This window comes from Neovison vison, chromosome 4 (assembly GCF_020171115.1).
Source record: "Neovison vison isolate M4711 chromosome 4, ASM_NN_V1, whole genome shotgun sequence".
NCBI lineage: Eukaryota > Metazoa > Chordata > Mammalia > Carnivora > Mustelidae > Neogale > Neogale vison.
The window spans coordinates 226,195,179-226,221,767 of NC_058094.1; the positions used below are offsets into that span (position 1 = coordinate 226,195,179).

At 56.5% G+C, this 26,589-nt stretch overlaps 1 protein-coding gene across 4 annotated transcripts in view; it reads right to left on the minus strand.

The window, feature by feature from the left end:
- Positions 1-26,589, minus strand: part of PRKAG2 (protein kinase AMP-activated non-catalytic subunit gamma 2) — a 243,714-nt gene that overhangs the window by 194,101 nt on the left and 23,024 nt on the right. The window contains exon 1 of one of the 4 annotated variants that reach the window (XM_044246875.1): positions 1,283-1,366. The exons of 2 other annotated variants lie outside the window; for them this stretch is intronic. Coding sequence is in view for 1 of the 2 variants with exons in the window: in XM_044246873.1 (XP_044102808.1) it covers positions 1,237-1,245 (9 nt within the window). In the remaining variant the exon portion in view is untranslated. Of the gene's footprint in view, positions 1-1,236; positions 1,256-1,282; positions 1,367-26,589 lie in introns of those variants that run through there. One more of the 4 variants, XM_044246873.1, reaches the window with a different exon arrangement.

A 26,589-nucleotide genomic window follows, 5' to 3' on the forward strand; every position in this document is an offset into this window, starting at 1 on the left:
CCCTCCCGTCTGCCTCCACACTTCTCTTACCTAGCCACACCTGAGAGCACCGGGAAGGCCCTCCATTTATGTTTTGGGGTCTCCCCTGCACTCAGACATAAGCCTGTGTCCCGCTGTCCCCAGCCCCTCCATGTTGCCCCCTCCCAGCTGTCCCGCAGACCACCGGCCCCTGCCTTGGACACTTGGCGTCTGCCCCATCCCAGGCTTGACTCTCCACTGTTCCCCAAGTCTTGATCTAATATTCTGTTCTTGCCCCCACTAGATTATAAGTCCAGAAGCACAGAATCAAGCCTCATTCTTCTCTTTTCCTGCCCCCGCTGCCCATTCCCCCCCCCCATCACCAGGATTCAAGTACCAATCACAGACTGTGAGCTCAATCTCGGTCCCAGATGACTAATTCAGGCCCTGGTTTATTGGGGGGGGGGATCGTTGGGGGCGGCAGGAACCGAAACACTCAGCAGCCTGCTCCAAGCGCATGGCCCCCTGTCAGTGGCTTCGGAATCCAGCCCTTTCCAGCAGCAGCGCTGACCCCCTGGAAACTCGGGTTCTCAGCCCCCACCCTTTTTCTTGCACCCAGGGAAGGGACAAGCCTCGGCTCAGTCCTGGGTGAGCGCCTCTCCCACCTTCCCCTCTTCCCTTCCTGCCCCACTCCCTCCCAGCTTCTGTTTCTTCCATGTGTTCTCCTTAAGTTCAAAAGCAACAAGTATGCCTCCCAGAGCGCACCCTCACCAGGCAGGGGACCGTTGACTCTGTGGTCCTGACCCTTCCAAGGGACAACTCGGGTGGTGTCCCCAGGCTCCCCCATCATTATCAATGTTTTCTGTTCAGGACAAATATAACAAGTGATGACTGGGGAAGTGGGAGCAGAAAGCCAGAGGATGTCAACTCTGCTAAGATGTCAGCCGGGAGCTGGAAGCCAAGGTGAGACGGTGGGCGGAGAGCCAGGCCCAGGAGGAGGGGGTGGGGAGGGACAGAAGACAGGGAGGGAACAGCCACGAACACGCCCCCACACACAAACCACCTTCACGACGACGAGCCTCTTTAAATCCCGAGGAAAAGTTACGTAAGGAGAAAACATACAGCTCCGGGGTAGGGAAAGAACGCGGAGTTCCACGGGGGGGGGTGTTCAATTTAACAAGGGGCCCCCGCAGAACAAAGCAACAATTCGGGTCGGTCTGGCAAAGAGAGGAGACAAAAGCATCCTAAGGGGGGAAAGGCGTCCACACAGAAACGCACCGTCACCATGCACTCGGGGATCAGCTCGGGGAGGGGGTCTGCTTACTCAGCCCCAAGTGGTCCTGGAGGTCTCCGCCTGCGGCTGTGGACGGCAGGTGCCCAGCTGCAGGACGCTGGCCCACGGGACGCCCACGGGACGCCGGTGCTGCAGACCCAGCGCTCCCAGCGCTCCGGGCTCCGACAAATCCGGATGCCGGCTCCGGAGGCCCATGAGAGAAGGGGTTTCCCAGCCCCCTCAGCACAGCCGAGTTCTAGGGCTCGGCCCGCTCCCCGAGCCGCCGCACGTCTGCAACAGATGGGGACCGGGGCTGGGCGTGTTCCCAGTCCCCCGAGCGGCGCACCGCGCGGACGGCAGACAGCATGAGCTGGCCCGAGACAGCGCAGGCGACAGTCTTGTTGGCTGGAGCCGCTGTGCTGCTCAACACGCAGGCAGAGCGCGGGCAGATCCCCTCCGTGACGGGCCCGCAGCCAACTGTCATTACCACCTGTGCCAGCGGCTGCTGGGGAGGCAACTCCTTACTACACAGGCAAGTGAGCAGGAGGGAGGGCAGAGCCGCGGCTCTTAAAAAGACAGGCAGCAGGACAAATGAAGGCAGGCAGGGCCAATGATGCAGCAGGGGCCCTGCGCGGTCCCCATCGACACAGCTTCAGGGGACACGGCCCGCAGCTGCAGCAGCCTAGACTCCCTGGGGAGCCCTGCGCTTGGAATACGGAGAATGCAGGCTTCTCTGGGGCAAGGCTCCTGGTGGAGGCCCTTCCCACAGGCTCTGCTGGGGAACTTCCCTTCGGAAACCGGGCCCTCCACCCGGCCCATACAACCTGCAGTTTCTGGAAGGCAACACGGTCCCTCCCTGTACGAATAGCCACGGCTTGTTTTCCATGATCCTGAGGCTTTGACATCTGCAGCCTCGCTGACCCAGGCAGGACTGCCCGCCCTGGGTCAGCCACTCCCTGGAGAGAGTGAATGGCTCACCTCGCAGCCTGCCTTTCAGACGCAAACCAGACCACCCGGAGCGCACACGCCCTGACCTTCTCCCTCCAGGCTCAGGCAGTACCGGCCCCCCCCCCCCCCCCCCCCCCCCCCGCTGGAATGGTTCAGACCCGCCAATCCCAAACCCACTGGCCCTGCCTCACCCGTACCTTACAGCAGCGACCGCAGTAAAGGCCCCTGCCTTGTCGTCCCCTCCCGCCTTGCACCTCCTGGCCCAACCTGTGCCTCTCTGCCTGGTCCTGCCTGGCGTGCGGAGCCCCGTCTCTAGGATCGAGTATGGTCAATTTCTTCCTTCATGAGAGTCATTGGGTGTCTGCGTGTCTTACCGTCCCTGATTAAAATGAATCCTGGGTAGCCTTTGATGTGGCAAACAAAGGCAGGAGAGATATTTATATTAAATTTCCGTATGACCTGCAGCCCACTGACAAGTCCTTGCAACAGGCAGAGGGACATTCCTCTAGGGACTCAACTGCCGAAGGTTGATACTTTGCTACGGGCAAAAGGCAATCCTAGCCCAACCCCAGGATCCTGTAAATCTACTTTAAAGTATAAAAATTCCTTTGGAAATTTCCTTTATCCCTAAACCCCGGAAGATAGGTCTTGGCCATCACCTCCCAAGCATATGACCCACCATCCTTCTAAAGAATGTCAGAACTCGGGTTTGACTGGACGGGAATAAACCTTTCCCCACCATAGCTAGTCCCCTCCAGGTCCTGGAAACCTCGCTTCCAAATTCCTTAGAGATTATGCTATCCCTAACCCCCTCCCAACTTGAAAGTACATAATGGGACACTCTTCAGGACCCAAGGCGGAACTTTCTGCCCCTGGGACCTGTCCCTGTGCTTTAATAAAATCACCTTTTTGCACCAAAGATGTCTCAAGGATTTTTTCTCTGTGGTCGGCTTTGAACCCTAACGTCTTCCCTACATTACTGTCACACACGTCCCTGGGGAGTGCAAGCTGGTTGGGAAGAAAATGGATTAGGAGAAAACAGGGGTGGGCAGACCTCCTGGCTCCTACGCTCACGTGGAAGAGCGTAGGACTCTTGATCTTACAGTTGTGAGTTCAAGACCCACTTTGGGTGTGGAGATTACTTATAGACATTTAAAAATCTTTAAAAAAAAAAAAAAAAGGAGAAAATGAGGCTCCTCACGTCAGCACTCCGCAAGGTTCACTTTTAAACTCACTAATGACTTGGACTTTTCAGCAGTGGAGAAATTGCTTCGAAAGACAGGGAGCGACTCAGGGCCGCAGGTGTGCAGGCGGAGGTGATGTCTCCCATGAAGAATCTGTTCTTTGGTCTAAGACAGGATTTAGCTGGCAGATATGTGGTTCAGGAAAGGGTGACTTCTGTGAATGACCTCTGGGGTGACCCAGGACGCTTCATGGGGAGAAAGGAACGCTGCACGGCTTCCAAGGCTCATGAAAAGAGAGCTAAGACTTTGGGACTTCGGGGTTGGAAGTCTGTGGCTTTCTCAAGGCTCCTTTCTGCCCAGAGGGTAAGGGCTGGTCCCTGGAACCCAGTGGTCCATTCTGAGGTATGAAGAGGGATCAGAGGCATTGGGCACGGGGCCAGGATCTTCCTGGGCACTAGGAATCCTGGGACCTACCTGGAAAAGTCACCTGAACCTGAACACTGTTTTCCTGACTGTAGAATGAGCAACATTCTCACCTGAAGGACCAAAATGCAGACATTCTGTGACCATAGTTCAGATCCAGGCCATTTCCCTGAATCTCAGGTCTTCCTCTGAGAAAATAATCTCAGCGAGAACACTCACCCTGCACATCTCCCAGGGATGCTGCTGGGATAACGGACGAGCAAGCATCTGGACAAAAATAAGCAGCAGCTCGGGCTGTACGGGCTAACTCTGGAACCAGAGGGCCAAGTTAGCGTACACTCATGGCTTAGCAAAAAGCTGGTGCCGCTTCGTGACGAGTGGAGCCCCCCGGCCCCCCGCCCCGGCTCTGGGACTAGTGGTCCGCTAGAGACCCAGCCAACCACAATATTTCCTCCCGCTGGTTCTGGAACTTGCCTTGCTGGGTTAGCTAGGCTTGTTTTATCTTGTGCTTTATTCCAAAGTATACAAAGAAGCCTGAGGAAAAAAGCCTAATTAGTTTTGCTTGGAATGGCTGCAGATGCCAGAGAAATGGGCTTCCCCACGCAGAGCGCTGGGTGGCGTCTACACCAGGCGACAAGTGCCTGCGGATGACTAGTGGGGCGTGAGTGGCCCCCTGCGGCTCTGACCACCAGCGATCCCGCGGGCCGGCACCCGGCATCAGAGCTCGAGGAGCATCAACAACCCCTCTCCAGCCTGCAAGCCACCAACCCCCCAAATGCTTATTGCTTTCACCTGCACGGGTCCTGCTCCCCAAATCTCCACTGTGCCCTGTGTCCCTGCTTCCTGCTCAGGCTCAGAGCTTTTCCACTGACTCCCAACTCCGTGCTCCCCTGAAGGAGAGGCCCGGGGCATCAAAGACATCCGTACAGCTGAAGACCACCATCCATCTCCATCGACCGATCTCTGGTCTTGGGGCCGTCCCTGCCCGTGGGACATCCCCTCTGACTCACCTCTTCCACGTGAATCTTCCTAAACGCGGCTCTCTCAGCCTTGCCCTCAGCACCCTCACCAGACCCAGAAAGACAAAGCAAAAAGCAATATTCAGGCAAAACCCAGAACACTAGCTCACGCTGCCCGCCGAACAAAGCCACATTCCGCAGTAAAGGAAACCGGGCCCAGGACAGCCTGGCCCGCGGCCACCCCACCTTCCAGCTGCTTCACTTGCACAAAACTGTCACCCAGGGTCCTCGCGGGCCCCGCGGCCCCCCATGCCCGCACACTACTGATTCCACAGTTTCGCAACCAGAGTCCTCGTGGGTCCTCTTTACTCCCGACCGGCTTTGCCGACACCCGTAGGTGACTCCCCGCATCTCTCCCAGAACGGATTTCTTGAGCGTCCTCTAGTGCTGGGTATTTACAAATGCTATCTTAACTTTCACAACAGGTAAATGGGTAAAGTAATACTTTTTTTTTTTTTTTTTTTTTTTTATCAACAAGGAAATTGTAACTCAGAGAGGCTGAGTTGACAAGGTTAAAGACACAGCAGGGACAGCGCCAGGATTTAATCACAGGTGCGTCCCCTCCAGAGCCAGGCTGGGTTCTGCACTGTTTTACTAGGCTTGTGTTTATTTCTTTTTGCTTATTTGTATCTTCTGGTTTCTATCTGCAGCACAGGCTTGTTTATTGCGTGATTAAAAATAAGAGGATATGGGGCACCTGGGTGGCTCAGTTGGTTGGGCAACTGCCTTCAGCTCAGGTCATGGTCCCAGAGTCCCGGGATCGAGTCCCGCATCAGGCTCCCAGATCCATGGGGAGTCTGCTTCTCCCTCTGACCTTCTCGCCTCTCGTGCTCTCTCTCACTGTCTCTCACTCAAATAAATAATAAAACCTTTAAAAATAAATAAAAATAAGAGGATATGCTCATTCTTGAAGTTGGAAAGTTCCCTTTTAGGGGTCTGTCTCAAAGAAAATCTGAAATGCAAGTGGAGGTTCGTGCACAGAGGTGGGGCACACAGCAGCGGGGAGGGCTCTGACGCCCCCACCATGTGCGAGCACGGAGTTCTTTTCGAGTGTGCTCTGATGAAGTCATGCACCGCGGGGTAAGGAAATGACAGCGAATCACGGCCGTGCCTTCAAAGGCTACAAGTAACATGGGAAATGTGACAGGAAAACCCCAAATTGTTGCTGCATGACCTCAGCTGTGTAAGAGCCACAGAAGGCTAGAAACACACACCCAGCCCCCGCCCACCCCAGTCATGGGTAACGGACCTGGGTTCGACTTCTGAGAACCCCAAGAATCCAGCACAGACCTTGCGGGACCCCAGGCCACCTTCAGCCGCGAGCCCACACGCCAAATGCCGTACACCAGCCTCGTCCGGTGATGAGGCACCAAGTGCAGGAAAGCAGCCAGCCCTAACTGCAAAGGGACTCCCAGCCCCACGTCCACACTGGCCACGGCACCGGGTCCATGAGTCACGCTGCTCGCGGAAACCCGCGGACCGACAGCAGCTGCTCAGCAAAGCCTTATCTCCTTACTCTTGCAGGTGGCAGGTGCTGGCCTGTGCTCAATCCTGGGGCTGCCGGATCTACGCGCGGGGAAGCCAGGGACACCGAACCCACAGGGCTCCCCGGGCCCGGCGCCCAGCTCCTGGCTGCACGAGCTGCATGTGTATTTCAGCCGGGAGCTCGGCAGCCCGGAAGAGGGGGCATGGCACGGTGGTAGCATGGAGTTGGCTTAGCCGTGGTTGGAAACAGATGTCCTGGAGGGATGCTGATGGGTGGGGCACTTCACTTTGGGATCCCATTCCTACAGCCTTCCTGCATCTGTTGGCGCTCTGCAATATGTTGGGGGCAGTCTGGTAGCTCCTAGAACATTCTAGCTGGGAATCAAGATAACAAAGAGGACTACTCAGCACATCCAACACCCTTACTGAAATCTATGCCAGAAGACTTCTGTATCAGCTCAAGAAATGTCAGAGCTTTTTTCTCTCGGTGGAGTGAGTGGTGTTCAAGGTGAAGTGCGTGCTAGCTCAGGCTGGCTCAGTACGGACGGCACGGGCACCGGCACCTCTGAATAAGCCAGCTAGAAAATCCACCCAAGGTGGCAGCAAGACTTCCTTTGAGCTACAGGAATAGGTTGTACCTGCCGCCTAAAATCATCTGTGGGATCAGAGAGGGAGACAAACCACAAGAGACTCTCAATCATAGGAAACAAACTGAGGGCTGCTGGAGGGGAGGTGGGTCGGGGGAGGGGTCACTGGGGGATGGCAGTGATGGGGGACACGTGATGTGATGAGTACCGGTGTCACTTGCAATTGATGAATCACTGACCTCTACCTCGGAAGCCAACAATGCATTATATGTTAACTGAATTTAAATTAAAAGAAATAAGTTTTAAAATAAACAAACAAATAAAACAAAATTGTCTGTGGGGCTTTGGCAAACTCTGGTCTGAGATTTCCTTTCATAGTAACAAACCGCCTGGTACCAAGGCTGGAGGGGGACACACGGCCTCACTCGCCTCCAGCACTGGAGGCCATCATAGGGCACCAGGGCACCGGATGTCTGTCGGCTCAGACACGTGTGCCCTGCCGCCCCTCACCAGGTGAGGAGCTCGGCAGCCCCTGGACTGTGAGCTCGCATGCAGCCCATGCGCTCCCATGCCCTGGTTTCCATGGACGCGTGCAGCCCATGCGCTCCCATGCCCTGGTTTCCATGGAGAGGAACCAGAACCAAACCCAGTCCCCCTAAGGGTAACCCTGTCTCCATCCTTCACAGCCAAGTTCTGGACTCCCAAAGGTCTGCGGAGACTTAGACGACTTCGTGGAGCCGCACATGTAGGTCTGCCCTCGGGCCTCCGTCTCCCCCACCTGAGTGCGGGGCAGGCCCCGAGCCCCCCACCCCCACAGAAGCCAGCGCCGTGTGCAGACCGGGGTGCGTTGGGGTCCACCACCTGCCCCGTTGTGGGGCAGCTCCTAGCTCCCAGCTAAGCCAGCGAGCAGAGGAGCTCTACATCCAGGCGACCGGTTGGGAAGTGACCTGCGCCCCAGGCCACACAGCTGGGTGCCGAGGGGCCAGGACCTTGACCCCTGAATGGACAAGGAAGGGCTTGGCCCTGCCTGCCCGAAAGCTTGCCAGGCTCGTTCCCGTGGCCCCATGGTGACCTCACCAGACTCCGTCTGAACGAGTCCAAGGTGTGGAAGGTCCGGAGAACAGACGGTGGGCAGGGAAGGACTGGCCGTCGGTGCCAGCGGCCAAAACGGTGATGCACATGGAGGCCGCATGGGCGGACCGGAGGTAAATAAGACACACGCATGCACACTTGGCACGCACGTCCGCACGCTTACGTATTTGCCTGTCAAAGCCTGTGTGGACCTCTCTTCCTCTCAGGTTCTTCTCTGAGGCCACCTCCAGCCCCAAAGACCCCCCCACGTCTCCTGTCCTGGTTCCTCCACCGTCCACCGCGGTAGCTTCTCGGGCCCGCCCCGCAGCTCTGGGGCAGTACACACTGCTGTGAACACTGCACGGCCTCTGTCTCATCCAGGGTCCCTGGCCGGCCAAGGAGAACGCACTTCAGATCCAAGAAGGGGGAGTCTAGCACCGGGATGCCGTGTCCTCGCCTTCCACAGAAACCCCTCGGCACTTGGGAAGCCCGTTTTCCTTTTACATTTTGTCGTTAAGAACAGGATGGGCATGAGGCACCTGGGTAGTCAGTGGGTTAAAGCTTCTGCCTTCAAGCTCAGGTCATGATCCCAGGGTCCTGGGATCGAGCCCCGCATCGGGCTCTCTGCTCAGCGGGGAGCCTGCTTCCTCCTCTCTCTCTCTGCCTGCCTCTCTGTCTACTTGTGATCTCTGTCTGTCAAATAAATAAATAAAATATTTAAAAACAAAAACAAAACAAAACAAAACAAAAAGAACAGGATGGGCGTCTCCCTTAACCCCATCCACGTTCTCTCCGTCTGTCCCCCCAGCCCTCCATGGCTCTTGCTCCACACCTCTTGCGGTTCCCTCTTCTACCGAGAAATACTCATGGAGCCCCCAGCTACAGAACACAAGAGAAACAGAAGACAGAGAGCCCTGACCTCGGGGACTTGTGTTCTGGCTGGGAGAAAAGTCAGGGAGACAAGGAACAAGCAAGCTTAGGGTTGGTACTGTACAGACAGCAGCCAACATAGAAGTTCCCAGCAGCGACAGCTTTGGAAGCAAAAGTGCTTCCTGGGGCGCTTGGGTGGCGCAGTTGTTAAGCGTCTGCCTTCAGCTCGGGTCATGATCCCCAGGTCCTGGGATGGAGCCCCACATCAGGCTGCCTGCTCGGCGGGAAGCCTGCTTCTCCCCCTCCCCCTCCCCCTGCTTGTGTTCCCTCCCTCTCTCTCTCTCTCTCTGTCAAATAAATAAATAAATAGAATCTTTGGGAAAAAAAAAAAAGAAGAGCTTCCTGAAAAGAGGAAGGTCGAGGCTGAGGGTTTGAGAGGTAAGCAGGAGCAGGGTAAGAAAAGCTGGCACGGGCCTGGGTGGCTCAGTTGGTTAAGAAAAGCTGGCACGGACGCGTCCTTGAACTTGTAAGGCTCCCCAGTACAAGCTCCCTCTCCTGTCCCTGGACACTCTGCCAATGGAAGACTCCCAGCCACCAGAGCTTCTCTCTAAGCCCAAAGCCAGGCTCGGCGCAGCCACAGCTGAATGCCGAGGGGCTGAGCTCGGCCATGTCTGGCAGGTGCTCCAGTTCTGAATGTCTGTGACCTAAAACCACCTCAAAGCCACCACAGGACAGAAGGCTCTGGGCTGCCCAGGTGGTAGGAGGCAGGCTGCAGCCGAGCATGCGGCAGTCTTCCCAATTTAATTGAAACCAACACAAATCACACTGGGGCATAAAGCAATTTTCTCCTCCAGACTGCCCTCCTCAGCCATGCCCCCAGGCGTGTCCTCTCTCCGGCGGGACTCATCTTCCTGGGCGGACCACGAAGGGTAAGAGTCTTCACTCGTCCTTCCAAGCGGATGCACTTGCCTGTAGATTCCAGTTCCGGTTCTGCCATTGACGAGCACCGTGACCTTGGATAAGCTCGGAACCTCTCTGTGCCTCAATTTCCTCTTCTGTAAAATGGGATTAATAATAACCATACCTGGGGCGCCTGGGTGGCTCACTGGGTTAAAGCCTCTGCCTTCAGCTTGGGTCATGATCCTGGGGTCCTGGGATGGAACCCCGCATCGGGCTCTCTGTTCGGCAGGGAGCCTGCTTCCTCCTCTCTCTCTCTCTGCCTGCCTCTCTGCCTACTTGTGATCTCTATCAAATAAATAAATAAATAAATAAAATCTTAAAAAAAAAATAATAACCGTACCTGCCCCACAGGGTCGCCATAGGTGACATAGGTAAAGAGAGACACACGTAGGTGCGTCCACACATTTGTTTTCTAAATACAGAGACACGGCTTGGCACATAGCGTGGGCTCGGGGTGTGCTGGCTCTGAGTCTCGAGGCGGGTGAACAGGGCCCAGGAGTTGACGGGAACCAGCAGCCAGGGAGGCAGGAGGGTCCATTTTAATGACATGTGACGCAGGGGTCACAGGAGCCCGACCTGGCATCTCATGCTACAGCAATTGCCGTTGGAGACAGAGACTCAGAGACTGAACGGGCCAAGTAGGAAGTGGTGAAAGGTAATCAAGAGAAAGTTCCAGAAACACACGCCTGCGATCACCTCTGGGGCAGGCCTGGGGCTGGAGCTGAACTGTGGATGCCCAATGGGAGTCTCTGGAAACGGAAGGGGCAGCAGGACCTGGAGACGGGCTGGGATATCCCCGCCACCTCCTTGACTGGACCCATGGTCCAGGGTTCAAGGAGCTGTCCCCTGCTGACACAGACACAGGCTCTGCCCTAGAGAAACTTTTGATTCCTAAGGTGGGAACCAGGCACGGAGCCGCAGAACACGCTCACGGGGTGACTCGACGGACAGGTGTCCCGTGTGCTCAGGGATGACAGGTCCGTTTGGGCTGAAGGCTCCGAGCCGGGGACCAGGAAGTGGGCTGGCAGGACGTGACCCGCTGCCCCCGTCGGTGCTGGGGGGTCCCCAGGGACAGGGAGAACCACCATGCCACACAGCCAGGCTTCCTTTGTTCTCAGAAATTAATGGCTACTGGGGACTGGGAGAACAATGAATCCACAACAGAAAAATGTCAGCCTGGATTTTAAAAAGCAAGAACAGAAAAATAACCTTCCCACGTGCATCAGCCTTGGGGAAGCCGAGCCTCTGTCAAGCACGGGGCGTCGCTGTGGATGTCGAAGCGTCCGGAGGACACCTCGGGGAAACCTGGTTCTCCGCTCCCGTCCCCTCTTCCCCTTCCACGCCCACAGCAGGAGGAACCTGCCTCAGTCCCCGGGCCTGCTCCCTGACCTCACGCCACTTCTGTGCAGGAGCCCAAGGCCTGAGCTGGGTCCCCGGGGCGGGTGGGTGCAAATAGTCTTCCCCCCCACCGCCCCTCGCGGCCAGACTTGGTCCTACAGCACCTGCCTGCAGACCTCCCCGGGAAAGATGGAAGAACAGGTTGGTTCATGTCTCCGGGTTTGTCCGCCAAAGGAATTCCACTTCGTGAACTTTTCTGAAAACTGAATGAGCACTACAACTCTGGCTAAAACTTCTTAAACATGTTCACAGTTTTAAAATAAGTTCTCAGAATGCATTACACCTTCCCTTGCTGTCGTGGGTCGGATTGTGTCCTGACCCTAATGACCCCATACCTCTGAACGTGACCGTATTTGCAAAGAGGGTCTTTACAAAGGTGACTGCGTTACAGTGAGGGCACTAGGGTGGCCCTGGTCCAATGGGACTGGTGGCCTCAGAGAAAGCGGAAATTAGGACACAGACCCACAGAAAGGGGAGGAGCCAGGGGAAGACAGCCCACTGGGGATAGGAACCAATGAGAGAGGCCTGGAGCAGATGCCCCCTGAGGGCCATCGGAGGGAGCACAGCCCTGCCCACACCTGCATTTCAGGCTCCTGACCCCCAGACTGTGGCATGCCCGGCTTTCCTTGCCCGAGCCCCGCACTGGGTGAAATTCTGTACAACCACCCCTGGAAACTACCGCACCCCTGGAAACTACCGCACGCGCTTTTCCCCCTGCTTTGTGTTTCAACAACTTGATTAACACAGAATTCACAAACGTATTCACGGCAAGCTCACCCATTTATTTTTTACTTATTTATTTTTTTAAGTTCACCCATTTAAAGTGCATGACTAAACGGTTTTTAGTACATTCACAGGGCTGTGCGGCCCTCACCACAGCCCATTTTAAGACATTTTCGTCACCCCAGCAAGGAACCCCACGCCTGTGAGCCGTCACCTCCACCCCCCGGGGTGCTCCCCGACTCCCCGAACCACTGAGCTCCTCTCTGCGTCTGCGGACTCGTCCGTTTTGGATGTTTCCTACAAATGGGATCATTCACCGTGTGGTCCTCTGTGGGCTCAAACTTTCTTAACCGGAATAAGCTTAGGTATGTAAACATACGTCAGCACCTCACGGGGAAACCCGTCGGCTTGAGGATCAGAGTTTGAATCGCTCCATGCCCTTAAGTGGGTTTTTTCGCCTGTCTGACCTGAGCCCCCCCCACCCCTGTCCTGCAGCTGCGGGGCTGCGGGATGCGGCCAGCGCTGGTTCTAGCCACTGTCACTGTCACTCCCCTCCTCGTGTCTTGCGGACTCGCTGCCACTTCCTTAAAGTTGTCATTTACCACGGAGACAGCACTGGGGTACTGGACAGCTTGGGCCTGGGGGGCCCTTCCACGGAATGCCCCAAATGGCGGAGCTTTCCTAATAATTGATGAAAAAAGTTTTCTGCCAGGTAGCCCAGTGCTAGGTGCTGCCCGCAATGGGTCATTACTGTTTTAACTTGATTCTTCCGGCCCCCTCCGCACTATGAGCTTCTAAAGATAGTCTTGTGTTCTGTTTTTGTTTTGTTTTTAGATTTTATGTATTCATTTGAGAGAGAGAGAGAGAGAGAGAGCGTGCACATGCAGGGGGAGAGGCGGAGAGAGAGGGAGAAGCGAATTTCCCACTGAGCAGGGAGCCTGACGCGGGGCGTGTTCCCAGGACCCCAAGACAATGACCCGAGCCGACGAGAGGTGCCCACCTGACGGAGCCCCCCAGGCACCCCCAAAGACATTCTTGTTTCCGGAAACGTCTCATCTGCCGCCCTGTCACAGAAGGAGCCTGACCGCCATCCACATACCTGTGACCAGCTCATCACCCACTTGCCAGTTAGTGGGGGGAGACGCTAACCACAAGCTCTGTGATGGGGACCTTCACTGCCTCCCTCCAGCCTTGCTGGCCCTGCTGATGAGGCAGAGGAGAGAAACTCCTGGGGGGCCCTAGCACCATCACAGGATACCTGAGGGGTGTGCAGGAGCCGCAGTGACAGGTGGGAAAGCCAGGCCGGCTGCAGGAACGCTCCGTAACGGGAGTCCCGGTGCAGCTCTGGCCTCGGTCTGTGAGTACTCGCCACGCACCAGGCATGGCGCTGAACACAGGGCCCTCCGCCAGGAACCGGACGATATGGGGTCTGGGACCATCAGACTATCAGTCGCCTCCCCTGCTCCAGAAGTTTCACAGCTCGACCGTGTCAGAGGCTGGTGGGGGAGGGGGCAAGATATGACACCCTTGGTCTGTTCCTCGAGCTTCCTCAGCCTGATCCTGGCGTCCTCCACCAGGGCTGGGCCCAGAGGCAGGCCCAGAGCCGCTCCAGCGGGTGGGAGCTGGAAGGGAGGTCAAGTCCGCTCCTGGCGAAATCCTTCGTCTGATGCTCTGAACCTGGAGGGACCATCAGAGGCCCCGGGGGCCCTGTTTCATCAAAAGCTAGATGCCCAGATTCATCTGGAGAGCTATTGCCTCAGAATTTCCAGGGCTGAGAACAGTGGTTCAGGGTACCGAAATGCACCCTAACTAAGAACCAGCACCTCAGGGTGAAGGCAGGGAAATAAAGCGGCAGTTCACGATCATTCGTCCTCAAAATGGAAGGTGCCTTTGGGAAGGGAGACAGGAAGTCAGGAACTGGAGCCTTGCCTTCCCGAAGGAATCCGGTTTTGAATCAAAGCCAACTAAAGAGCAATCGTGTGGACTTTGGGTTCTCAAGGGCAGTGCAGTCCGTCGCTCTGGGTCCGGAATGCGTAGACTGACTCCCAAGCCTTCCTAACCGGCTCTGGTCAAAGGTCCCAGTTGAGGCGGCGCTTTGCTCCGTGTCATTCTGCCCGTCTCCTGACATCCAAATTCGGAGAAGGGAGAGACGTGGGGCTCGTGCGGGCTGTGCTAACACGCAGGCGTGTACGGGCGTGGCCGAGGACTGCAAGGAGTCCAGGGCCACGGCTGACAGGGGAGACAGCGGTCACTCGGGAACTGCGGGCGGACGGCATTCTCTGAATTGTCCTGAGACCACGGTGGCCCGGGCGGCCCCGCCCTCTGACAGACATCCCTGCTGCACACCCCCAGCCCCGATGTCAGGCCCTGCAGCACGGCTGGCTTTTCCCTGGAGGAAGGCACCTCACTTCCCAAGGGAAGGTTTGGAAGCTCTCCTGTGTTCTAACACTGTCTCTCATCCCTCTGACCTCGAGGACTCGGGACGATGGCTCGATGGCTCCTGCAGCTTGGGTCCCTGGAACCAAGAGGACACACCGACTGCAGGAGAAACAAACCTCCGTCATTGCTGGTCACTGGTTAGCCCTGTGTCCCCTAGCTGGCACTCACCGCCACTGCCTCTCCTCCTGTCTTTCTTCAGAGACTCCCTCTCCCTGCGGAAGTTCAGCTCGCAAACTTGCTGGGGTTGGAAATGCACTTCTCCCGGCCCATCCTCCGCTACACCGTTTGAGTCAAGTCTGGATCACGGGGGCCTCTGAGTGACAGCCCTGAACCCAGATACAAGGCGATTCAACAAATCTACTTTCTCTTACTCTCAGATTATTAATACATTGTACGTTCTGCGTCCTCTGTGACGTCTTAAGACAGTGGTATGACAATCTTTCTGTAAATACTCATAATCCTTAAAGCAAAGGCAGACACATGTGCTCTCTCTCGGCTGGGTTTAATCTGACAGACGCTCTCTGTGTGCCAGGTGACCAGGGTACAAAGATGAAGGTCCACGTTCAAGCCCCTTAAGCAAGTCCAAGTTCCAGGGGAAAGAAGACATTTGAGACAGGTGTTTTTGCCTAAACACCTATTTTCTCAGCCATCTGTCTCTCTCTGGGCTCTCCTCGGGCCCAGCCCTCACCCAGGAATTCACTGCACATTACCCTTTCCTTGGGACAAATGGGTTAGGTGAAGGTCTGCCCAGGGTAGAGACCCTGCAGCTTCAAAAGCATGCCACTGCTGGCCAGGCCTCACTTCCTGCCCCCACCCCAGGACTCCTTCCCTTCCCTTTCCTGCCCACAATTGCCTCCAAACAAAAATTAGTAACCGAGCAACCAGTATATCCTCCGCCAGTAATGACAGTGACGGGCTAACTCTTGGTTTGCCCAAGATTGATCAGATTTTAAAACAGAAAGTCTCACATTCCAAGAAATCCTCAGTCCCCGGTGAACCCAGACAGCGGGTTCACAGAAGGGACTGAGGCTGTTACCCTGTGCCCCCCTCAGACTCCCGCCTCCCAGGAGGCAGTGTGCACCTCTGTGCGTCTGTGCACACCACCGGCCGGGCCTCCCACACCCATGCCCGCTTCCTTTCTGTCTCTCCTGACTTCCAGCTCCACGAATGCTGCCACTTTCCAGCCCTTTGGTAATGGAGGAAACACCCCCCCACCTTTCCCTTCCTCTTGTGGTTTCATTTATTTGGTAAAAATTAGCCCTAGTCATTGAATGAGAAGAGAGCCAGGGACTTGTGTCCATCAGGAAAAAGTAATTACTGTAACCGAAAACAAAAGTTTTAAAGTGAAATTAAACCTAAGTATCAGTGTCCTCCCGTCCCCGGTCATGTCGAGGGTGTCTAGAAGGATTTGGAATTCCTGTAACATTGTCTATTTAGCTCTTTTTCCTCTTCTGAACAGGAGATGCAGCTTTAGAGATAAACAAAGCATCACTGTAATTCCATTTTGCCTCTTGCTTTTAAATTCCTACACTCACGGCCCCTTTCACCCAGCAGAGTGTGTTTCCAGCACTGCAAAGCCACATTACGGCAGAGACTAAAGCCATGAAAGGTCATGTTTAAGCTGAAGACCACTTTATTGCCCATCGGCCAACAGAAACGAGGATCAGAGACAGCTTAGGATGGGAAGCCAGAGAAAGCAGGTGGGGGAGGAGGGGTGGGGGCAGAAAACACTCAAGTCAGGTCAGACATTTGGCTCCAAACTGCCCGGTTCCCACTAGTTCTCAGCCTCAGACGTGCATCATGTGGGGAATTAAAAACAACAACATCAGAGTTTCTAATTACATTCCCCTGGGGAGCAGCTGGGCACTTGGGAGTTTTAAATGCCCCTCAGGTGAGCGCCATGTACAGCCAGGTTTGAGATGTACGGCAGTTAAGACCAAGGAAAGTAAAAACATGATGCACCAAAACAGGTGCCCATTTTACACAAAGAGAGAACAGACCAGTTCCTGGGTAGAAGCTCGGGCTTTTCCCAACACACGTTTCTGTAGAGATTTCTTGAGATGGTTTTAAGTAAAACCTGGATTACCCTAGCCTTTCCTGGCATGGCTTCCAACACCAGGACCTGTAGGTCCCTGAAAGCAGCCCCGGGGGGGGGGGCGACACAGGGCCCCCCCAGCCTTGTGCTGCTTCTCCCCGATGCTCCTCGAAGCCCGAGCAGAGGCCGTGAGCCCTGCCTCACCCTACCTTACCCGCCCTGCTCATCCTGTCCAGAAAAAGGCCAGCAGAGAGATGCAGGGCAAGATGAGCCTGGGTTCCGAGCTCCTCAGAAGGAGGGTGACTCGTACAGGATCGGGGACTCTAGAATAACGAGCCCTGCTGCCTGGGGGAGCCCCCCCACCGGAGCCCTGAAATGAGTGCAATTCCTGTCCATGGGTGTCTACACTCGTGAGGAACGGCTGCATCTCCTTCCCATGAAGCCTTGAGGCAGGACCCGAGGGTCAGGGTGGGCCTTTAGCGGTCCTGAGAGGAGGATGTGGGGATGGACAGCAGCAAGCACCGCACAGGTGGGGTGCGGCTGTCCTCGAGAGCAGGGCCGGCACCTGAGTCACCGGGCCTCGTACAAGGCCCGATGAACAGCACGTGCTCGGCAAATATTTGTTGAGGGAGAGAACAAATCATGTCTGGAGGAAAAAAAGAAACAAATGATGAAAAGCTCATCTCACTAAGACGACAGGGACAGAAAGTCTGGAAAAGCAAACGTGAGAGGAAAAAAGGCATTTGTGCAGATTTTGGAAATGTCCCTTATCCCTTTCAGGGCCTTCGGCCTCACGGAGATCTCTATGGGCAGGACACCGCCAATACGTGCGCTCCTGGGGGGCTCCTAGGTGCTCTGATGGGGTGTGCGCAGTTTTGGCCACAACAGCATAAGTGCAGGTAACAAAAGACAAAAAAAAGAGATAAATTGGGCTTCTTCAAAATTCAAGGGTGGCATGCTTCAACAGACACCAAAAAAAGGGAAAAGACAACCCCCAGAATGGATGAAAACCCGTTCCAACCATGTAACTGATAAGGGATTTGCATCCGGAATGCCTAGAGAATTCTCAAACTCGACAGTGAAAAGACAACCCGATTCCAAACAAGCACGGGGGGTGAGCAGACATTTCTCCAAGGGAGATTTGCAAATGGCCAAAAAGGCCAGGGAAAGCTGCTCAACCCCATCGGGCACTACGGAAACGCCGAGCGAAAGCCTGAGGCACCCCCCTTCCCACCTGTGAGGATAGCCACAGCGAAGAGACACAGGGGAACGGGTGAGGACCGGCATGAGCCAGGAGCCGCGGCCACCGCCGGGGGCATGTCAGGCAGCTCCGCGACAGTGGAGCAGGGAGGGGCCCCACCTGCTCCCGGGGATAAGCCCGAGGGAAAGGAGAGCACACGTGCACCCAGACACCGGCCGGGAATGGCCGCAGCAGCGTTCGTCCCCACCGCCAAAAGGCGGACCGACCCCCGATGTCCTGTGACAGACCAAGCGAGGTGTATTCACACCACGGAGTGGCGCGAAGCCCCCAGAGGAGGAGGGGAGCTGCCAGAGCTGCACCACGGTGACGCACGGAAAGAGCTGGTGAGCCAAGGAGCCGGGCTGAGGACCGCGCTACAGGACTCGGTTTATCCGGCGCCCGGAACAGGGAAATGTGCGGGAGCAGACAGTCCTGCCCTGGTTGTTTGGGGGGTGGGGGCGGACGAGGGAACCGTCGGTGACGGCCTCCGCGTCCGGGGGATTCCCTTGGAAAGGGTGAACGTATTCTAGAGCTGACACGGCGATGGCTGCACAGATCCCTGAATATCCTAAAAACCACTCAATCGGACCCTTTACACGGGTGCCTGGTGGCTCTGTCAACTGCATTCAGTAAGGCTGTTTGAAAAAAAGAGAAGGTGTTGGAAGACCCGCAAAACAGCGGCACAGCAAGGACTCACACCCGCGTGTCACCGGCCCGAGCCAGGGGAACGATGACCAGGACGGCACGTTCTATCAGCCAGCCCACGGGAGAAGGGGCCACAGCCGCGTTCACACGTGGCTGCCGCAAATGCATATGGATACGCCCCTCCCCCAGGGAAATCTGGCGACAGGTCATGGGCGCGCACGAGCGTGCATGGGAGCACATGAGCACACGGGACCCTGACTGCATCCGTGTCTCCATCCGGGCCATGGAATGTGCCCAGGCCCTGCCCGCCCCGGCATACACCACCCAGCGGGCTTGGCTCAGCATCCTCGGGAGACCCACCACTGGTAGGCACGTGACTAGCTGGGCTGAGTCACTAATACCAATCCAGGGGGGCTATGAGGGACCAGATGGACCAGAGCCTTGGTCATGCAGAAAATAAGGGAAAAACAGGAACCCAAGACAAGCCTGAAGGAGGAAGGGGTTGGTGTGGTGTTTGGGAAGATGGGCTGCGATTATGGGAAAGGCCACAAGGGCTCTGCCTTTCCCTAAGGTCAGAGACTGCGACTTCTCAGTACTTCACCAGGTGGATTCCTTCAGGAGCAGTTTCCAGCAGAGAGAAGTGCAAGTGCAAAGGCCCGGAGGCAGGAGGAGGCAGGCCTATCCGCCACACAGCAGCGGCCCATGGGGTTGAGGTAATCAATGGGGTCAGAAACACAGTGAAACGATACCCATCTGAACACAACAGGGAGCCACTGGAAGGTTCTATCAGGGAAGACATGATCATTATGACCTACGTTACATGACCTATGTTAACAAGACATATTGTTACACAATCCCTCTGGCCCCAGGCAGTAGGGGGCAAAGATGGGGATGGTTGTCAGTTCCAGGTTGGACCCAGCCCACAGGTGATGGGGAGGGACAGGAGAAGTGGACAAGAGGACCTAATCATGGAAGAAAACTGGGAGGAGACTAATGGGGTCCTGGGTGACAAGGTGACATCCCAGCGCCATGTGCTCCCAGGCACCATCCCAAAGGTGAGTGCGTGTCCCCAGAGAAGCAGAAAATGGTTCATAATCATACAGAAATAGTCCATATAGAATTAAGGTGTATAGACATAGTTAAAACAAATATTTTTTAGAGATTGGAAGCTGTCCTGAGAAAGGGGGCGATCTGGAAGTCAAGACAGGGAGGAGAGGAGTTAGAAGGTTCTAGGCTAGCAGCGAGCTTTATTTAAGCATTAGCACATTGATCACTTCCCTTTAAGGTGCTAATGATCTATGAAGTGCTCCTTCTAGCCACGACCTTGACCTAGTCCTTTCCTCCGGCTCCTTGGGCCTTTAGGGACCCTGGTCGCTGCTGCTGCTGCTGCTGCTGCTGCTGCTGCTGCTGCTGCTGCTGCTGCCACCCCCTGCCTGCAACCAAACCAGCCCGCCTGTGGGGTGCTAATGACAGCTGCTCGGGGCAAAGCAGGCAGGAGAAGAGACCTCGGTGAGGGCAGGACTGGTGTGAAAGTTAGGATCAGCGTCTCCATGAAGGCTTGGGGCTCCAGGGCTGAGCACCGGCCAAGCCAAGAGGGTGTAAGGAGCAGGAAATCCTACAAACTGAAATCCACCTTTCTGCCCCTTCCAGGTGGCCCCTCCATTTCTAGAAGCCTGGAGGCCAACTCAGAGCTCTAGGGCACAACGGGCTGGGGTCAGCAGGGGCCGGGGCATGGTCCAATCATGTGGCACTGTTCCAGAGCCTGCAGAGGGCCTGGTGTCCCCTTGGTCCCAGGCAACACCAGCTCTGCCAGGTTTGTCCCCCGTCCGTCCCCTGAGCAGCCACAGGCTGTCACCTTGGTCTCGGGCAAACACGTTTCCTGGACATGGCCTGCTTGACTTAACTGGAGGCAAGGTCCACATAAAAAAGGGCGGTTCTTTCAGTGCCAAGTCCGTAGACTTGCAGCGGCCAGATATGCGAACCAGGCCGTTTCCTAATCGTCTAGGAGTGGAACACAATGTGCTCACAGGCCCCCCCCCCCCGGCCACCCAGCGCTCCCCAGACCAAACTCTACATAGGAAAACAGTTTTTTCAAGAATCAAAACAGTAGTAATTTTCTCAGTCATGAGCCAATTACAGAGACTGACCAGAAAAAAGGAAGGGAGGGAGCGAGGGAGGAAGGAGGGAAGGAAGGAGTCACAAAGAAAGGAGAAATCAGTGCTGACTGACGGACAGGCAGCCATCAGACCGGGATTCGCGCTGGGTTTGCAGTTAAGGCCCTGCCTGCAGCTCTGTGCACACACTCCCTGCCCCACCCCTTTGGGCCTCGGTTTCCCCGACCTAGGCGATTACGGTCCATGAATCTGCTCCTTCTATTCTTTCTCACTCAGCAAAGTCATGTTCGGGGCCGATTCTGTCTAAGAACAGTAGTGTTTACGATTCCAGAGGCCCGGGGCACACCTCGCTCCTGTCTGATGCTCTGACACTGCTTTGTGGTTTGCCACACACGTCGCCTGCACCAATTATCCCTTCGACGCAAGAATAAGGCTGTGAAAGAGACGCTGCCTGGGGCTCTGGTCACCCCCTTGGGGAGGAAGGCGATGGGAGACCTGGTCCCGGCTTGACCGGCTAGAGCTCCGTCCGGACCCGAGGTGCCGGACCCCGAGCTGTCTATCACACCTGCAATGTCACTGGGCCTGGAGAGTGGCTCATACCCCAGGGCGATCTCTGCACCAAGCCCATGACACCGTAGGGGCCAGGAACACGCGGCAGGGCAGGCCGAGGGCACTCGCCCAAGGACTCCTGGGAAATGGGGCGGGGAGGGGGGCATGAGAGGGAGACCTGACGCCCCCCCAGCACGGCGCGTGGAAGCCAGGTGCCTACCCTCTCTGAGCCTCAGGGTCCTCAGCTCTCAAATGCGAACATTAAGTGAAAGAACATAAAACATCTAATAAATGCAAGTGAACGTAGGACTGGGAGATTTTGGATCTGAGCTGAGTGTGGGTCCTGACCCCGGGGGGGCGGGGTGTGGGGCGATGCCTGGGGCACAGTGCAGCGAAGGGGGCTGAGAGAGAAGGGGAAATCCAGCCTACGAGAGCCAAGAACACATTCCCAAGCTTACTTCTAAGCACCCTCTGTACCAAGTTCCTTCTTAAGTGAGTTGTCAGTCTTAGAATTCAGGGCCAGGAAAAAAAAAAAAAAATTCAGGGGCAGGTGCACCCAGAGGACAGAGAGCAGGTCAGCAGTGGGATGCCCTTGAACGTCCAGTTCCGGACAGCGCCGTGGAGTCGGCTCTATCTCTACCGACCAGTCTGGTTAGGTCTGTGCAGGCTTCGGAGCCCACACGCCAGCCACCTAAATCACGCCTGGTCATATGAGCACATACTTCCCCATGTGTGCAAACACACAGGCATCGACACCTCCGTATGTGCATGCGATTTTCTGTACACGGTGCTCTGGAGCACCAAGTGTTTTGGGCGCAGGGCCGTGCACACGCAGGTCGTGCCCACGGACAACAGGTGGGCCACCCATCCGAAGCCTCTAAGAAACCATGACGCTGGCACCTGGGAGCAAAGGGGACCAGGCAGCAGGGCTCTGCTTCATTTTGTTAAGTTCCGAAGCTCGTGCGCGTCAGACACGGCTTCCCAGCCCCGCGGGCCTGCCCTTTGGAAGGACTGCGGCAGGACAAGTCGTCCAAGTCAGGCTGGGCTAGGACCCGGCTGTGGCTGTTGCAACACGTGTTGCTTTCACGTGTTGCCCTGTTGTTGTTTTCCCAAAAGTTTAATAAATTATGTCACTCCTCCAAAAAAAATTCTGGAGCAAAGTTAAAGTGATATCTCGCTGGGTGCTTCCAAAGAGAATGAATGGACTTGTCCTTCTTGTCCCGGATCTGGGATCACACGGCCTGTCTCCGGGCACGGTGGGGTGAGGCCTCCCGAGGAAGTTTCGGCTGGAGCGTGAGACCACTTAGTACCAAACAAATTAACAAGATAAATTTGTGGAATCAGCAGACTTGAGGTCAGGAAGACTTGGACCCCATTCAGACATCTGGCCCAGAGCCGCTGCTCCTCTTTGGTTAAGAGCACATGGAAATCTACCCTATTCTCGTCTCCTGTCCGCTGAGGAGCCAGGACCTCAGGTGCTGACGCCCTTAGCCTAGGGCCGGGGAGCCTGAGAGGAAGACACAAGCCTTGGTCTCCAGAGGCTCCCAGGGGCCATCGAGAGCAGGCCACGAAGGGGGCGGCAATGGGCCCCAGGGGCACTCCAATCTGTGGCCTTGGCTCCGCGTCCGGCCTTGGACAGACTGGCTGAGAAGCTTCTGGACATTTCAGATTCCAAGGCCTCATCCTGAACCTCGACTCTTGGTCAGGGTTGGGAGGGTGGGGTGCCGGTGGAGGGAGGTCAGGGAGGAAGCAAGCGCAGAAATCAGTCCTGGCCCTCCCCAGCTCCTTGCCAGCAGTCCCACACCGTGTAGGACGGGGAAGCCGAGGGGTGTGGTGGGGCTCTGGGACACTTACGGCAGCTCCCCTCAGAGGCCCGTACTCAGGTTTGCTGTCGGCTGGTGACCTCTGGGCCTCAGTTTACTCTTCTGTAAAATGGAGAGATGCTACTAGGCTGTCTCCCATCTTTGACCCCAGTCCAGTTCTCGGGTCCTGTGGTCCTGTGAGGTCAGTGGGCTTCCTGGAGGAGAACGGAAGAGCTCTACCACTTAACAGGGGGGCAGGACTGGTGAGGCAGGAAGACTTTCCCAACCAGGCGAGGCTACCACCCCAAGCAGTGTTTTCCAAACACTGGTCCCTCCAGTAGATCCTGAAAGTCTTCGAAGTGGGCCACCCCCCACCAGCTTTTAAAAAATGAAACACAACTGAGTAGGGACAATCACAGTGGCGGGCACGAAGCTCACGCAAAGGAAGTGTAAGCCAGTCTTCTCCTTATCTCTCCTGCAGACCACGGTCTGAACAAATCCACAGCAAGAACTCACTGGGAAAGCACACTTACGTGTGTCTGTCGCCTGTGGCTATCCCGCACCAAAATGCGAGCCCCGAGCACGAGGGATTTCCAATAGTTCTGCTCCCTGAGAGCCCTGGCATCTCAAACAGGGCCTGGCACCAGTTACACGGTGAGAAACACGTGTTTGGACGAATGAATCAGTATCGTTTCGTGACGAGGCAGGTTGGGTGCCCAGGAGGTGACAGAGAAGTAAAAGGAAAGGTGGTGTGGGACATCCTCGGGCTTTTGCCCACCTCCCACCCGCCTTACCAGAGAAGAAGGAGGAGGCGGCCAGGTCACCGGACACGGAGAGTTGGAGGCCGGGGGTGAGTATTTGCCAAAACGGTGAGTTGGGGCAAAGGACCCACCTAGGAGGTCAGAGTCCTTCCAGCCTCCCAGGGGCAGGACTCCCAAGCTCAACCCCACGCGGAGCCGTTCTCCAGTGGCGTCTGCTGCTCCGGGCCCCTCCGCCGTCCTTCTGGGGCTGGGCTCTCTCCCACGAGCCAGAGGCCCGGCCAGCAGAGCAAAGACGGGAGATCATCCCAGTAGAGGGCCAGGAGGGGGTCTCTGGAGAGAGGCTGGCCAGCCGAGGGCAGGGAGCCGGGAGGCCCCGGGGTGATTTTAGGCGGGTCGCTGACAGACTCAGTTTACCCAAACGCTCCCGGGTGTCTCGTCCCAGTTTGTCAGGAGTCACACTGACTCTCCATTTCTGCTCATTCTAGGGAGTTTCTTGTAAGAACAGATTTAAGAGGGGCGCCTGGGCGGCTCAGTTAGTTAAGGGTCTGACTCCTGGTTTCGCCTCAGGTCACGATCTCAGGGTCCTGAGGTGGGGCCCTTCACTCCACATCCTCTCTCCCTCCCTCTCTGCCCTCCTACGCGTGCCCCGCCCCCTCAACTAAACAAACCTTAAAAAAGAAAAGTAGATTGAAGTTAAAAAGTAGTTCTTAGATAGGATACAGACTGTGCAGGTTCTGTGAATCACCACAGTTTGGGGCTAAGTTATCCCCCCGATGCTGCCTCAGTTTCCCTGCAGGGTCAGGAACTTAGGACCCGGGAGGGAGATGGCATTTACAGCCCAGGCAGGAGTGCGTGTGTGTGAGTTTATCCGTAAGCAGACGTGTGTAGCTTTGCGTACACGTATTTATGTGGATGTCTGTGTAGCCGTGTGTACTGGTGCGTGTGTGTGTACACGTGCAGCTGCGTGTGCGTGTAGTCGTGCATGTGGACACAAACGCGTGTCTCTGGAGCCGTGAGCCTTCTTCCAGTGAGCTTTGTAAAAGGAATCCCACTCTTGCAATCACCACAGGTTTCAGGAAATAGTATGTTCTAGTGCATTTTCCATATCTGCACTTTCCCAGAGTTCGATCTGCGGACGTTTCCGCCACTGTTCTGTGTAACGCGGTCATAGACCGGGAAGGCCCACCAGAGCCCACAGCTGGGAACGGGATCCCGTTGTTTTGCAAAGGAATTTGTGTTTCGGTGACACAAACTGCGTCCCTCCCTGCTTGCTAGACTGTTCTCTTGCAAAATCACTAGGGCTCCGATGACAGAAGTGGGCATGGGGGTAAAACGTTGGGCAGAGGTTCCCATGGGCCAAGCCTGGGTCGGCGGGGCTGCCTGTGAGGGAAGAAGGGGCAGCCTGGTCATGGAGTCTCGCACGGAAAACACTGGGACCTTGCTGGAAGACGGTCCCTCGGCTGAAGCCTCGGGCTCCCTGGTGTCGCGCTGGGCGGCAAAGCCGGGGACAGGCAGGGATATCCCTTCTTGGCAAAGCAAGGAAGGGGAGTCCCTGGGCCACTGGTGATTCCCCCCGCCAAGGATCGGGTGGGGTTAACCAGTAGGGGCGGGGGCAGGAGGGCTGCCAGGGTGCAGATGAGGGTTAGGTGAGCTGGTCTGAGGTGGCCTTGCCTCCACTGTCAGCTCTGTTCCTTTTTTCAAGCCATACTGTCATCGCGGGACGGTGGCCCCCTAGCGCCTCCCACCTGCCCACTGGGCAGGATCTAGTTTTTTTAGGCTCTTGAAGCCTGACCAGGCCGCACCCCCTAGACTCAGACCTTGCCGTCTCCATCCCTGTCCTGAGGCTTTGCCATCGTCTGAAGACACAGCTCTTCCAAAGTGACCGTGAGCTCGTCCGCTAAGCTGAATGGCAAAGGACGGACAGCGCGCCCCAGGAGGGCTGGCCTGGCCCTCTCCCCACCCCCAGCAGACCCATCTCCTGCCCCACATGGGACGTCTTTTCAGGCGGCTTTCCTTCCAGACACAAGGCTTCCTCCCTCGGCGGCTGGCCAGGAGAGAAGGCCGTGCACCCCCTGATGTCACACTAGCAGGAACCCACTAGGGCAGGTGACACTCCCACAGGCCACTCACAAGCCCCCCAAATCCAACGGCTCCTCTCAGCCAGGTGTTAACCATTGACCAGCAGCCCAGTGGCCCTCAGCCCACGCTGTGAGGGCGGACCCTACCCCCCCATCCGGGGCCGCAGAGCCAGGCTGCCCAACACGACTTGGGAGCCCTGACCAGATGAAACCCTGGACAAACACCTTGTGTGTGTGGATCATCGCAAAATGTGAAAACAAAACTAAGCCTCATAAACAACTTGAAGCTCCCACTCCGTGAGCACACATCGTGTCCTGGGTCCTCCACACCCCTTCCCGGGTGAGGAAGGGGCGGCGGCTGGCGGGGCCGCAGGGGGCTGGCCCGGGCAGGCCCGGGGCCTGGCTGCCTGCTCCCACGACGCTCTTCCCAGCAGCGTCTGCTCCTGAGTAAGAACTAATTACTGTTTAGGAAGTTGTCCGTGATCCCTGATGGAAACGGCAGCGTTGAGCCGCATCAAGGGAGAGGCGTGGGCACAGGCACACGCCGCCGCCTTGGCATGCTCTTGGGCCTTGAGAGGCGAGCTGCTTAGGGAAAGGATTTCCTGACAAAGCGTCTCTGGAGAAAGTTCTGGCGGTCAGAGGGCTCTCCCGCCTCGCATGGCTTTCCTGGAACTCATCTGCCGGAGTCTGAGGGATCTCCAGACGCCAGAGGATGGCCGGGGAAGCTCAGGGTCAAGGCAGTTTGACCTGCCTCAGTTTCTCCTCTGCCTAGAGGGCCAGGAGAGCCAAAGATAGAGGGTGAACAGGGACACAAACCGGGCTGTACCCACGTCCTGGGGCGGCCAACCCAGCACCACACCGAGGCGAAGGGGGGGCTCCAAACCGCAGACACGCATTCTCTCCCAGTCCCGGAGGCTGAGAGGCCCAACTCAGGGGAACTGGAGGGAACAACCCTCCCTCGCCTCTTCCAGCCTCTGGTGGCGGCCAGCACTCTGTCTCTGCCCCTCCTCTCTGTGTTTGTGTTTCC